At 45.7% G+C, this 15,868-nt stretch overlaps 1 protein-coding gene across 1 annotated transcript in view; it reads left to right on the top strand.

Annotated features, from left to right (window-relative positions):
• Positions 1-543: 543 nt before the first annotated feature.
• LOC149337687 (peroxidase-like) overlaps positions 544-15,868 on the top strand; it is a 64,735-nt gene continuing 49,410 nt past the window's right edge. Inside the window, exons 1-4 of the mRNA XM_089554491.1 lie at positions 544-564; positions 7,111-7,282; positions 9,546-9,740; positions 12,522-12,662. Of these exons, the coding sequence (XP_089410617.1) occupies positions 544-564; positions 7,111-7,282; positions 9,546-9,740; positions 12,522-12,662 (529 nt within the window). The remainder of the gene's footprint in view (positions 565-7,110; positions 7,283-9,545; positions 9,741-12,521; positions 12,663-15,868) is intronic.

Raw genomic sequence — 15,868 nt, 5'->3', positions numbered from 1 at the left:
AGCAGATGGCTGACTTCTTGATAATATTAAATCTTCTTTCTGTGATAGGCAGTGATAGTGCGCTCTTTTGCAATCCAGAGAGGAAAACCTTTAATGCCCAGAATAAACCAAGGTTAGTTGTGTGGACCCTCATTCAGGAGCCCATTGGCTTTCGCGGTGTCGTGATGGGGCCGCGGTCTTTTCTATTCTCCATTCGTACAACCAATCATGCACGCACAGAGATTTGTAGAGAGGGAGAAAAAACTAACGCACGTCCCACAATCCGATAGAAGACATCGCCACACACTCCAGTTCTGCATTACTAGATGTGAGTGCAGTCGGATTGAATGGTTCAATTTATTTATTTTCCCATATTGTACGCGTTATATCCTAGTAATTAAAATAAGTCGTGATTTTTGTACTGTCTAAAAGGCATTATTCTTAAATGCATTAACTGCCGACTGTTCGCCTTCCCCTAAAGCGAGGAATGAAGCACGATGCCTGCGTGGCAGCAGATGTGACAGTGGAAGGGCCATTGTATAAGTCGGACATCCTCTGGCCCACATGGCTGAGGTTGACGCGCAGGTCAGCACTGAAATCTGCATTTCCACCATGATACGACAATGCTGCCTATCGCTATTTATATATCATTGGAACCCCAGTCATAGAAAAGGTTTCCCAATCATAAACAGAAAAGACGTCCACACATACATGTATTGCAGCTTTCAATAACTGTATCTCTGAGTACACAGCGTAATATTTCCCGGAAAGATGTTTATCAATGCCAATCTTGTAAGCTGAGTGCCACTTGAAAATTGTGGGACTTGACGTCCGAAACGAACACACTGCCTATGAGGCACACCATAGTGCAGGGCGCTGTACTGAATTAGACCACCTGGATTTCTTACCGTGTGCTGACATCGTGCATTCGTACTCGGATTTCGTACCATGTGCTGATATTACCCTCTTTTTCCGGCTTAGAAGATGAGCGCAGTGACCACCAACCTCTGCTTTCGTTTATGTTTAGATAATGATTTGTTAAAAATTGTCCGAAAATGTCGTCCACCTTACTCTGGATTGCATAATTTCTATATGTTGCAGGGTTATCGGCAGAAAACATTGCTTTGAAAACAGAATAATGCTGATCTAAAATAAAGCTGCACACAGAACGCCATGTTAAAAATTATGCTTCCTCAGAGGTGTCAGCTAACTTTACAACAAATGACAGGACATGCTGGAGAATCGAACATAACGATGTTTCGCAAAGTGTAAACGTGTAAATTTTCAATATTTAGGGAAAAAGAGTTCAATAACCCCGGTATGGTTTTGATACCAGCGAAAAGTTTAAAATATATACAGTATAATATGAATAAACTTAAGTCGGTTCCATGGCCATCAATTCCAGTTCACATCTTGTCCTGCCTGACTCAGCACACAGCTGCGACTGCCTCACTTTGACGCTGTTAGACGGCCAAAGCCTCCGTGCGCTGATATTTGTAAGTTCAGCGTAGTCATAAATTCAGTCTTCACTTTGATGTTACTCGGATACTATAGGTTACGAATAAAAGAAAGAACGTACAACTTTCCTCCATAAATGCAAGCTTCCTCCATAAACCGCGAAATTAAACGACAGCTGGGGTAAAACAACACGGTTTATCTTTTAATTTCTGCCCGCTTTGTCCCCTCATACACCCACGGTATGGTCCAGGTGTCAGTGCACTATGTGATGGGTACCGCGCCTTTGCTTACGAATACTTTTAATCCCGACTATGAAGCACACTCTCCCTGGCTTGGGTACAGCGAGTGTTTGGCGGCTGCGTTTTGATGGAGACAAAACACAAAAGGGCCCGCGTGCTTTGCACGTTTAAGTTCCCCAGGTGGTCGAAGCTGTTCCAAAGCCCTCCATTACACTACCTCTTTCTCTCTTTCGTCTTTCAATCTTTCCCTTATGGTTTCCCTCACGCTGCGGTTCAGGTGTACATCGTGGTGAGATAGTTCGTGCGCTTTAATTCATTCGTTTGCGAATCGACCTCTATTCACGCGTTCCTGTGGAGTGTGCAAGCTCGAGATCTCGCTGTAAAACACTGCACATAAGCACTTCAAGCGCTAGGTACAACTAATGGGATGGCATTTTCACCGAGTCCAACTCAAGTCCTGGCTTTATATATTGAATCAGCTCAATTTACAACAAATGACAGAACATACTAAAGAATTATTAATGTTCTGTCATGTGTTGTACAGTTACTTTATTCAATACATAATGCCGGGACATGAATGGCACTCGATGAAAATGCAATCCCATTAACTGTACGTAGCGCTTCAAGTGTTTATGTGCGGAGTATTACCGCGAGAGCTTGAGCTGTCTCACTCCAAAGGAATGCATGAATGGAGTTGAAGAATTGATAAAAGCCTCCGTAGCGGCTTAGTGGTAATGGCGCTTTGCTGCTGACCCGGATGACGCGGTTTTCGATACCGGCCATGCCGGTCGAATTTCGATGGAGGCTAAATTCTAGAGGGCCTCGCGCTGTGCGATGTCAGTGCGCGTTAAAAAACCCCAAGGACAAGAAAATTCCAGGACATGAAAATACCGGTTGTCTGGTGCAGGAGATGGCGGCGGCTCAACGGCGACGTTCTCAAAGTGTCCTTTTGCACAGACGAGCGCCGGCAAACTCCGAGAAGATGAAGATCTCCACGGAATGCTGGGGAAGCCAGAAGCCGTTTTCGGGAGGTAACAGCACGCCATTAGCTTTCGTCCCACAGCCTTCTTATCGTGATGACCTTTTTACGTCACATCCCTGTTTAATACCAAGAGATGAGGTGGCGAAAGTTGTCGTTAGTTTAATTTCCTCGTTGTAGAACTTAGGGGGTCGCGTTATTACAGGGGACACCTGATGAAGAGGAAATTGGATGTCGCTGACCAAAAACGGACATGTTCGTTTGAGGACACTGGATGACCTTGCTTGATGCTAGAGTATGCTCTTGTGTTGTTAGGAGAGTGGGACGCGGAGGTAGAAATTTGCAGAGAAAGTTTTCGGGCTATATGACCTACCACTTTTATTGGTTGCATTCTGGTAGAACGGTGGTGCTTGCTATTATTCCGGTTCTGACTACAATGCCGCTAGCAAGTAAAACAAAAAATCACGTTTGCAGGTAAAAGAACCAGGTAGTCTAATTATGACAATGACAATTACTGCACCCGCTAATCTGCTGCGATGTCATTATAATCATGAGCAGCGCCTACAGCCATACACTCAAGGAGAGTGGCCTTTGTGATGAGCGTCCTCCCCCAACCGAGAACATTGTATTACGGTGATTTTTTTTTTTAATATCCCTATTTTTTTTCTGCCGCCTCCGCTAAGGTTTCTTTTATTGACTGCGCAAATGTACCCAGCAGTATAAGTGAGTTATATGCATAGTGTCATCCACTCATATAAAGGGCGTCCGAGCTAAATATGACAGAGCTTGTAAAGAAGAGGATGTTCCTTAGCCCCGTAAGACAGATTGTGGGTTGTTGACAGTTGCATGTCCTGGTCTACGGCAGATTTCATTAAACAAAAATAATTAATTAGCCGAGACTAATTAGCTAACTTTTCATTGTTGCCTTCAGGAAGAAAGTGTCAATGCAGGAGTTGTAGATCCAATTGAAAAATAACCGTTTTCCGTGCTTGAAACCAAGTACCACTGATACAGCTTTTCTTATTTGCCTTAACAGAAAGCCCGCAAAATACAAATATAAACACGTGATAAGGAAGCAGTATCAGCGCTCCCAAACGGCCCGTAAACGGCCCGTCAAGCCACCACATCCGCTCATGTTTGCAACGCTGTCCCGAACAGAGTTCGGCTTTTTAAGGTGGTGGCGAGATATGCGCCAGAAACTGCTTGGAAAGTAAGCGGAAAGTAAGTGGAAAATAATGGAAAGTAAGCGGGCGCTGCTTTTCAAGGAAGTGAAGCGTGGCTCGCATGGAGCGCTTTTTCATGCGAAACCTCGCCTCGAGTGATAGGCATGTGGCCGCTGTATGGCCGGTCCACCCAATTTGCACCGTCACGCGCTGAAGAAGCGGTCGCCCTAGCGCCCTTGCGAGAGCTGCTGGCGTATATCTCGCAACCATCGCAAAATGCTGAAACCCGTTCGGGACAGCGTTGCAAAGATAAGCGAATGTCGTTGCTTGACCGGTCGTCTGGGAGCGCTGAAACTGCTTCCCTACAACGTCATTCTTTTATAACATGGCTTCCCTCAAGCTCTAAATCTCTGTATGGTAGGAAGAACCCCTGTTCTCACCTGCAAAGAACTTTTTGATCTTTAGCGAAGCCGTGAGGGCTCCGTTATTCCAATGAGAAGCAAAACATGGAGCCTGGTTACTTTTGACAAAGACTGTACATATTGAACCAGTGTCAGCTGTAAATTCCAACAAGGTTTCTTCCTTTTGAAAACCATACGCAGTTGCTGTAATAGACTGCCTGCACGGTTCATAACCCAGCAAGTCAGCCGGTTCTTCTTCATTCCCGCTCGGATACAATTCGGGGAGTTCTCTTTGCTACGTTGCACTGTTTTTCTCTCTTAATTTACCCTGGTCATTCTCCTATCCAAACCCCAATGCGGCGAGAACTCATTTAGAGCCTGCTTATTGTGCGCCGGAGGTACCAGTGTGGAATCGCGATGCAGTCGTAATTATTCACCTGGATGAGAACAAAACAGTGGTGTTGAAACTAAGTCCTGAATTGTTGTGCTGCCTTATCGTGGCCAGCAGAACGAAAGACTAGTAAGGCCATGATATTCAAGCCTGAATCACACTAGAGAGGCCTCTTTGAGCGACCACAAAATTCGGAGGGGCCAATTGAGCTCCGCCTTAATGTTATTCTCATCTTTACATTCATATGTCCATGGGAGTCCTCACACCCCTTCTTGCGCAATGGTGCGGCGGTTTAGTTCTGCGCCGCTGCCCTGTGATGACAGGTGCCGCCAATTGTCCAGCTTGTGCCGCCCAAGTTGCTCTTCCCGAGCAACCTGTCGTGATCAGTTATCAATTTACCTGTCCCCTGCCATTGTTTCTTTATTTATTTATTTACCCTCAGGCTGTTAGGCGTTACGGAGGGGAGTGGGAATACATGCATGTACCAAAAACGGAACAGCAGCTAGAAAAATTGAATATAGTTACAGCAAACACTGATCAATAACAGAATTAAGTTTGCTCACAATGCGTTGGGCAGTTTGTGACGACACTACAAGGTCACGTGACCTAGCTTGTCCACCTAGCCTGCTTCTCAGGGCCCAGGCATGGCCGCCTGGGCCACCCTACGCCACTCGATTTTTCGCTCAACACGCTGAGAACGCACACGCTGGGTATTCTGCATAATGGATCCTTGAAGATATTGCGTTAAAAAAGGAGCTCTTTTCGGAAAACAGCATTTAGACACTGATGCCGTGTTCCGTCCTTGAAATGCAGTGTATAAACCGCGGGCACATATACTTCTTTTATAAGATGCAAATCAGAAAATATTAACTTTCCATGGCGCTACGCCGTTCAAGTATGTCTGAGCCACTGATCTAGAGCATGCACTACCGCACTGAGGCCCCTAAGGTTCAAAACGCGAACCAAGCGCGGGCATCTTGACTGCTTCACCAATTCCATATTGGCTAGATGGCCATGCATGGCTGGCGGATATATCGATCAAGAAGTTTATATCGAAATATTTCTCCTCCCGATACGATTGTATACAAAACTCAACAAGAAATACGTTTATAGAACCTAGACGCAAGAATATGGTGCACTCATGTTTTCAGCGCACTTCCTGAAGGGATGTGACACTCGCGTGCCTGCTGGTAGAGCGCCGCTCGGTGTGTCGCGATGACCAGGCATCGCATCGAAGCCGCAGCGGATGGTGATTTGCAAATAGCAACCACCTATCATACGAGGTGTAATCCTTGTATGTAAAGTTAGAGTCTAAAGTATAATAAACTTAAGTTAAAGCGCCATTGGTTTCCGCCGTGCCTTCGGCAGCGAAGCAGGCCATGCGAAAGCCGCCTGCAGTCCCCGGCGAACGAAGTTGGCATCACGGCTCAAGAAACGCCGTGCGATTTCCGGCTTGTCAAATGACAGTGGCGTCGCGTGGATAATAGACACACCAGACAGAAAGCTAGCCCCAGCGACGCCGCACATTTCCCTTGGCAAGTGGTTTTACATCGTCGTCTTGTGGATGTCGCTGCCACAAGGCGTTCACGGCCGCGCAGGCGGCCCCTCTCCGCGCATGAAATCTGATCGCGGAAATGAGGTTTGGGAAAATGCCCTACTTATAAATGAGTGGTACGCATTTTGACACAATGTAACTTCCACTGAATGGCATTCGAATAAACGCTACCAAAAGTGCAAGTCTTTTGCATCCGATTTCAAAAAAAGGTGCTACGGTAGATTGATATTACCAATACTTCGATGTACCTGGTTTCTGAGCACAATTTTGCTGGTTTATTTCTTTATCTGTGCTGTGACAATGCCACTTCACTAGCGGTGAAATAAATTAACCCGGCCGTGCACCGAAATTCAGTGCCCGCCAGAGTACCAGAGCTTGGTAAAACAATGCAAAAGCGTACACCACGCACATCAGCCGTTAGCTTTGCAGCTAGCAGTTTTCTCGGGCCTCTGAACTCGAGGGGCTCAGGAACTGACCTCTTGGATACAACGTACCACGAAAACTTTCTAAATGGGCATGAAGGGGTAATTCTTTGCAGGAACATGAAAACAGACGCGTCACGTCTGAGGAAACGGAAACGGAAAACACAATGGCTTGGGAATGGAACGAACTAGAATTCAGTAGCGGGTACCCTTTCGCTGCGTCAGTGAATGTGTGTGTGTGTGTGTGTGTGAGTGTGTATGTGTGCGTGTGTGGGCGGGTGTGTGCGTGCGTACGTGTTTGTGTGTTGCACACTAAATGCCAAAGAGAGTAGGGGATCACGGTGGTTTTCACAGTCTTTGCAGTCATTGGCTGGGCACGGCACTGTTGTCAAACAAAAAATTCAGCGTGTTCGTCATGGCATACCCCACGAACCCAAGTTTATGGCCCAACGTCTAAACATGGGGCCCGGAAAAAGATCATCTACCGACAGCATAAAGTGCTCAACTCTGAGGTGTCCGTCAGGAAGTCCTGGACTACGCACTGAATTCTACGCTTGCATGCAGGACGAATGTAGCATGTGATCCGAAGCAGGAGTTTCGGAACCCCGACGGCAGCTGTAACAACCTGATCCACCCTGAGTGGGGCAGCGCGGGCTCCTGCATGCGAAGAGAATTGCCACCTGACTATACTGACGGTGAGTGCGACGGAGTTCTAACCAGCGGTTGATGCACAGTCACATGTCTTTTCACGGCTGATCCACCAGAGAAGAGCGGGAGCCTGTGCAGGGTGGTATGCACTGTTGTTGAACGAGTGCTGCTAAGACAACAAAGCCACAGAAAAAAAGACAATGCCAGGCTCTCTAATGGAACAGAATGGATTTTATGCGAAGCATACTACTTTAGCTACCACTGCAGCCCTTCACCGTGGTTATGCGCCTCCAAATCACGTGATACATGAAGTCACACCACGTGACACGATGACGTCACGACAGTGGAGAAACGGGGGCCCACCTCGCGCCGTCACTGTGGTTGTGCGCCTCCAAATCACGTGACACGACGTCACACCACGTGACACGATGACGTCACGACAACGACGTCACACCACGTGACTTGATGACGTCACGACAGTGGAGAAACGGGGGCCCACCTCGCGCCGTCGCTGTGGTTGTGCGCCTCCAAATTACGCGACACGATGATGCTTCGCATTCTCCAGGCTTAACCAAGTTAAGCCTCAGCCATTTTTTAATAGCCTTCAGAATATGTAATGTAAATTCATGTGCTTACAGAGCCATCGTTCACCGCTGCGGTAGCTCAGTGGTTATGGTTTTCGGCTGCTGGCCCGCAAGACTATCCGGCCGCAGCGGTCGCATTTCGATGGAGGCGAAACGCTAGAGGCCTATGTATACTGCGCGGTATCAATGCACGTTAACGAACCACAGGTGGTCGAAAGTTCCGGAGTCCTCCTCTACAGCGTGCCTCATAGCGTGAGTCGCTTTGGGTCGTTCAGCCCCATAAACTGAACCAAAGCAGAGGCATCGTGCAAAGTAAAAAAAAATACAAGTAGTTAATTAACCTACACTGCGAACAGAAAGGGAAATGAGTGACATACCACAAAAATATTATCCAGATTGTACAATCCCCCCCCTCCCAGGAATGCTCAAGCACTCATGCCCTCTCTGCATTCTTCATTATTTTTTATGATTCCCATATTTATTTTCATACATCTCATGTCTTGTTCCACAAAACTCTACTTCATTGAGAGAAGGGTTCTCGCCACAGTTCTCGCCATTATTATTAAGGGCTGTTTTGGAAATATCAGCATCTGAAACAAGCCTGCACATCTATATCGGTCGGATGAAGGAGTACTCTAACAAAGCATGCTAATCTTTCGCTGGAGCCGTATTTGAGTACGATTATTTTGATTGGTTATTTTGCTTGCGTCTTTATTTCCGAAATCAGCCGCCTGTTACATCAGGGTTGACAGCTAACAGCAAAGTTTCAATTAAATGAAAAGGGATAGGAGATCAATGGGAGAGGCGAAAAAATAAATCGGGCAAGTATCCCGCATAGGTGCATTTGAGGCTCAAAGTCGTGTACGATACATCTTCCAGATGAACTGCGCAGGTCACTAAACATTTTCTATGTGCATATTGTATAGGAACATTCCATTTCAACCATGCAGACAAGCTAATCCAATATAGCGGAGGACTGATTCCTGTGTATTGAAACAATAGACTTAATTCGAGAAGCAAACCATTTAGAATGGCCAAGAAACGTGTTATACGTCAGGCAACTTACTAAAGGGTTGGTTTTTGAGCATACGAACATGAAGGAAAATCGCCTTTTAAGAGCCTTGTTTGCACATTGGTAACATATTTGCAAAGCGAAGTGGCACTGCTTGGTTTACACTCCTGCGCCTGCGCAAAAGTGGAGAGACCACGCGAACGGCGGTGATTCCGTTCATTTCAGTATTCAGGCATGCCAGGCAGAAGCGTGTTCGCAGACAGGCTAACACTTTTGGTGAGGCACTCTATGAATGTCTCTGCACCAGGCGCTGCAGAGTGAGAAAGCGCCAGCACGCAGTTCTGTGAATTCCCGTGGTCGCTCCACATTTGCGCAGGGGTCTACATTTGCTCTCACCGCCACTTTTTCCCACGTTTGTTTTCCTCCCAAACACAGCATTTTCAAGTGAGGTTTGAACAGGGATAAGACATATAAGCACTTCAAAATGAACGCATGATGCGCCGGTACGCGCACCTGCTCACAGCCCAGAAGTTTTTATTACTTTTTGAGTAAAACTAACTCTATTTTCGCGCACATTCAGGTTGTCTGCCTCTCATTAGCTTTGTGCAATGAAGAAGCACATGGGCTGCGCCTGTGGTACTTTCCCTCTCGTGACCTGTCGATGGCGCCAGTGACATATGTACTGCGGTGCTGATTCGAGTCATGGCGTTTCAGGCGTATCCTCCGTGCGACTCTCGGTGAGCGGCCGCCCACTGCCCAGCGCCCGTCTGGTGTCCATGGTGATGCACCCGCAGAGGCGCACCTTTGATGACCAGCTCACCAACCTTAACGTGATGTTCGGCCAGCTAGTGACGCACGACATATCGCTGGCGGCACAGGTGCTCTTGGCGCCGTTAGCAACCAACTTGGGTAAGCTGGCTTAGACGAGAAACGAGTGCGGGAGTGTTGCTACCTGCATGAGCGTCTTGTGAGAATTCGATGATTGCATTTCACAACTACATGAAACAGCAGTGAAAAAAAGCGATGCTCATCGAATTGCATTCCTTTTCGCTGGCACTTTGCAATCGCACAGTATTCCACAGCTTTCTTGGAGAATTATTTTCGCCGTAGCAAGTTGATTTTATTGGCTTGTCTTTTAAGAGCCACGTTGAACTTTTGCATCTAGTTATTAACGCCTTCAAGTTCCAACGACAACAGTAGGATAAAACGCACGTCATCTATCAGTGCAGTTTTCAATGAGTTCACTAGGACGTTTAACGTAAGCCGATAATATGATGTTCGAGTCTGAACCTTCGAGCGAGAATGAAAAAACTCTATTAATTTCTGTCACCTGACGGAAAACATCAGTTGTTTTAAGTGTATTCATAACTTCAGATATTTTAACACTCGTTTATAAAACGCCACGAGCTGTACGGACATAGTAGTAGCGCTTAAAAACAAGGACGACAGGACAGGACGACAGGAGACAGCACACTAGCGCCTGTGCTGTCTTTCTCTACCCTGTCGTCCTTGTTTTTTAAGCGCTACTACTATGTCCTCTCAATCTAAACACCAACTAGCCCAGCTGTCTGCCTTAAATACGAGCTGTACGAACATCCTCACATGTACGGAAGCGAGACGAGCACGAACTATAGTACTTCTAATCATACCATAACAGGGTCTTTGGCATATCTCCTGCCGAAGCGCTACCTTTCTCCATGCACCACGGGGCGTGTGTGCACCACACTGTTTGCTCTCGCCCGAGCCCAAGTTCACTCGGTTGCAATGTTAATGTCCCGAAACTATTAAAACCGCTGCAATGTACACGATTCCCCAGGCTTTATGCAGGACAAGACGTCGCTTAAGTTATTGTTCTCACACGGGGCATCTTAAATATGCTATCTCTTCATGCATGTGTAGTGAGTTGCTAATGTGGCTTCCCTGTAATAAATGAGATATAGACAAAATGCCTCCTGAAAGTACTTACGTTTGTTCATGAAACTTGGAGGTGAACGAAAAGCATCAGACTAGATTAATGAAAGTTCAGCATGCTGCAAAAAAAAAAAATAGTTGCCCTTAATTTGAGAGAGAGAAAGGGAATAGCATGAAATCAAGATCAAACTGGAGGTGAGTGGCCACCTAGTGGCATTAAAAAGGACAATGACAGCATGATATGCAAAGGTGCGAAAAGAGACCAAATAATCATTGTGGCAAGAAAGTAGGTTGCAAAGAACGAGAATGGAGCTGGCGCGTATACGATTGCCCTATTTCGATGCTGTTTGCAGAGGAGTTGATTCTAGAGAGTATTGCGATCTTGTATAAAAAAGATTCGTGCTTAGTTCAGACAAAAAGCTCGTCTACGTGATTTCAGCCCGTAAGCACAATGCGATGGGTACAAACCCAGAGAAAAATTATCCGTTGTCGTTCCGTTGCTTCTTCGCAGATTGCTTCTTCGCGCCAGCGCTCCGAACCATGGCGCTGCCCCCTCACCTCTTCTGCGCGGCAGGAATGCATGCTTTCGCATTAATTCGAAAGTATTAAATATTCTGTGTAGTTTTTCTTGCTTTGCGTTGTGCTTTTGTGCGCAGTCACACGTCATGCATTTCTTCGTCTTTGTCGCCTTTCCTAGTAGGTACTGCAGCTCCGATTGTGGTCTCAACGCCGCCGTGATAATGCGATAGAGGTGGCTAGCTATTACAGAGTAAAAATGAAGTTACACTGTCCTGGCACTTGATAATACTGCTTCTCTTTCTGTAGAAGTGTGCTGTGATTTTATTTATTCCACAAATATTTACTTCTCAAAAGCCTGTGATTTTCAGGCATAAGGAACGTTTAGCTCCCGTTCTCGACAAGCTCAAGCGAACACCATCACAGACCATGCCAAAACTGAACGCTGTCGCAAAACTATACTGGATAGACAAGCATAAGTTGCTTCAAGCATTCCACATTTTTCCGCCCGACTGGCGTCCAGCTAATTGTGAAAGAAATTAGTTGAGTGGCACATGATTATGATTTTGGGAAACCATGTTGTACAGATGAGAAAAACGAATTGCTTTCGAGAAAGTTCACAAGTGTAGTGAATGTAATATGCTCGAGTAGTTTGCAACTTGTGCTAGTGATAGATATGTGGCGATAATTAGCAGCAGAACTCTTGCTCCCAGAATTGTGAAGTGGAACAATCTTCCTGACTTTCCATTGTTCAGGTAGTGTGCCTGTGTGCACTGTATGCTGAAATATGTGAGTTAAAATAACTGAGCTATAGACACAAGTATTTTTTAAGAATTTAGCATTAACGAGGTGGTATCCTGGACTGGAATGATCGTTCAGAGTATTAATCGCTCGCCAGTGTTCTAAGGGTCCCGCGCAGAGTACCAGGCTACCCTGGAATAAAGCCGCTTTGTTTAATCTGGCTAACATTACACGTAACTATCCCCAGATTGTGCGAAAAAAAACTAAATGAAAGTGTAATATAAGCTAAAACATCTGAGCAGTATGTAATCATGGATCTCTATGGTCTTCCTCACTCTTTTTTTGTTAACGTCACAGATATCTGCGACCGGAAGGGTAACGTATCCGCCTATCTCACCAACGATACGACAAAATTGCACTCAACTTTGCATTGTAGAAAACCCTCTATGGTAAAAGGTAACAAAAGATTTAGACATGAGTGTGACGAAATATATATACATATTATCTTCCACTCACCTACAGGGGCAGGCCCCAACCCAACTTGCCTTCAGGGGCCCGAATGCATCCCCATAGAGGTGCCAGACAACGACGACTTCTTCACGCAGTACAACGTCACGCTACTCGGCGTGATGCGGACCGTGACTTGCGACCAGTCCGGAGGCGGTGAGCTTGCAACTACTCTTCTTCGGTTCCACGCCGGCTTTTCTCTCCATCTGGGGGTGCATGAAGAAATATCACCATTTTTTGGCCTAACCGACCGACGCCCGAACGTCGTACAGCGCAGGTGAAGTGCATCACACGAAGGAAATTCTTGGAAATGTAGATAAAAATAAATTGCTTTCAGCAAGCCAGAAGCTTAAGATTAGTACAATCACTCTATAGCGGTGCTTCCTGATTGCAGTGGTTTTTCCTCTACTCAAGCAAAACATTCGCGCATCATCTGCCACATTATGTCCACTGTGTAGCAAAGCCTAACTTAATAACCACCAGAGGCCCTTTATTCAGTAGAAACCGGCCGTGCTTTCATATTGAATTTCTTTATATCACCGCCTATCCTGACTGGTCGTCTTGCCCAGAAGCGGTTCTTTGTCACTAGTGTCTGCTCTACTATAATCGCAGTCTACACTGAATGTACCGCCAAAGACAACTCTATCACCAGCTTTTACTAAGCGCGGCCTTTTCTAATCTGCTCCGCCTGTTATTTTGCGATAACATTACAGCCAGTTGTTTAGTTTTTATATATCGGTCTGTTGTCATACTCTCATTTCATAATCTTTACCAGCTGCATGTTTCCACCCTTTCAATATACATTCTAAATCAGCAGTAGGGCTGCTCCCAAATCACAGTTCCTACATTGCAATAGATTCTTTCATCCCTCAAAACACGCATTTCGAACAGGTTTTTCTGGAAATCTCAACACGCGATTTTACTTCATGCTATTCACATCAATGCCATTTTCCTAAATTTTGCTAACATGTGCGACCAGATACGGTGCAAATGCTTGCTTCTTAAACTTTCCCATTTCAACTTGTCTAAACGTGATCGCGTGAATCAGAATTCTTTATGCATCGCTCTCAGTCTGCTTTCCTTATATACTAAACGTACAAATCGCTCCTGGTCACCACCTATGCCCTGCAAGGCTTCGTACTCTGTCTGTTGTTATTCCTCATAGACATTAACGACTTATCTAAGTATGTATCGTATCATATCCGCTCGTCCGCCCATCATTTTTTATGTATTGCTCACTAACTATCCCTTCTGTGTAAGAATCTCTACAGAGGAATAAAAGTGTGTGCAAGACTGATGTTTACAGTGGCTGTTGATACCGAATCCTAACAAATGTAACTGCGGGTTTTAACTGCCGTCGCAAGCCTCTTGTTTAGCAATTTTCATTTTCTAACTCTCCCAGCTGAATCCGTCCAGTTGTACAAGTACATAGGTGCCACCACTTCTCGTGATTATTCCTTGAGCTTGCATCAGAGGGTAATAAAACACTCGGATCCTAAAACATCACGAACGCGACGCAAGCAAAGCATGCATTTTACTGACCAGAACTGAACTGCACTGCACATCAGCTATTTCGGACGATCATCAAGCATACTGAACAAACGCACTCGAAGCTGCACAGAACCAGGCGACCAGATTCATTTACTCTTCGTTCTCATATGACGTTAACATATGATTTCTAACATTGCGGTCGGGCTGATCTAATCATTCTGCACATCGTGGTAATCCCAGCCTTGTCTTATTTCACAAGTTCTTTCATTCGTAACATGGGACAGCGCGGGTAATATTGCTTTTTCGCTACCGCGCCTTATGTCATCGGTCATATATGACCGACGTTTTAAGCCTGCAACCAAAAGTTCAAGTCGCCGCTCCTCTACAAGCTCCGACATCTAATTTGCTTGTATAACACCAACTCTGGCTTGAGTTTTGTTTTTGTTATTTTCTAACTCAAGGAGCCGACGTGAGAAATGATCGCCGGCCGGCGATCACGACTTGCGTTTCGCCGCGTGCTCCTCAAGCGAGGGAGGCTACACCGAGTACTTTAGGTCGTTCGGACGCACTTTTTTCTTTGTGTGTGTGTGGGGGGGGGAGCAGCCGCATTGAGTTAGTCAAATATGTGGAACGATCCGATTTCAGTTTCCAAAGCTGGACTTTGCCTCGGAGAGCCGAGAATTCTGCGGGTGCTCGCATGAGCTTAGACTTACCGTTCATGTTGTATTTTATGTAGTGCTCCTGAATTGTAAATGATGAGAGTGGTTCTTTTGGCACTTTAGAGTCTTCTCAACGTATTCGCAAGATATTTTACCAAATCCGCCAGCAGACTTTTGATTATGATGATCTTAAGCAAGGCCACAATTCCTTTTCACCCATCGAACGTGTTGACTACAAACTAAAAAAAGTGGAGAAAAGGACGAAGTGCTGGAAGTAGTAAGGAAATCCGTTACTTAGGGGAGGTAGTGACCGCTTGTCTGGATCCTTAGAAGGAAATAACTTGAAGAATAAGAATCTGATGGAGCGCATATGGCAAGAACTCTCAGGTCATGAATGGCAGCTCGCCAATATCCCGCAAGATAAAAGTTTATAAAAGCTGTTTCTTGCCAGTATTCACCAATGAGGCAGAAACGTGAAGTCGAACGAAAAGGGTTAAACTTAAGAACAATACTGCGATCTATGGAAGAAAAAAAGTGGTAGGTGTAGCGTTAAGAGACCTGAAGCGGGCAGAGTGGGTGATGGAACAAAGCTTGTTAATGACATCCTAGTCGAAATCAAGAGTAAGAAATGGGCTTAGGGAAGGCTTGCGATGTGAAGGCAAAACATCCACTGGTGCTTAAGGGTAACGAAGTGGACTCCAAGAGAAAGCAAGCGTAGCAAGGGGCGGCAGGAAATTACGGTGGTGTATGATATAAAGAAATTTGTGCGGAGGTACGGTTGCCGCAGCTGGCAAAGGAGATGGTTAATTGGAGAGACATGGGAGATTTCTTTGCCCTGAAGAGGGCGTAGTCAGGCTGACGGTGATGCTGATGACCCAAAATCGGTCCTTTTCTTCGCACTAAGCATAGAGTTAAGGAACGTGCAATGACAGATAAACAGCGAAAAGAGCATTGACTTAACACTGTTTATTCCGCTGAAGATCCCACACATGAGCACAAATACGAAGTGCCTATCCTAATGTTACTCACGCAGTCACATAAGTTACTATTATTCATCTGGGCAGCAAGCAACCCATCTTTTATTCACGACTAAGGTAACAATAATACATCTGCGCATTCCTTACACGTAGATCTAAGAGCCTAAGTTACTCTTTTTCAAGCATTGCGTCTCCATTCCCTCCTACTGTCTTTACCGATTCATCTTTTTCCCCC

This window comes from Amblyomma mixtum, chromosome 7 (assembly GCF_055824585.1).
Source record: "Amblyomma mixtum isolate Tamu chromosome 7, ASM5582458v1, whole genome shotgun sequence".
NCBI lineage: Eukaryota > Metazoa > Arthropoda > Arachnida > Ixodida > Ixodidae > Amblyomma > Amblyomma mixtum.
This window is presented reverse-complemented; position numbering and strand designations above follow the sequence as displayed.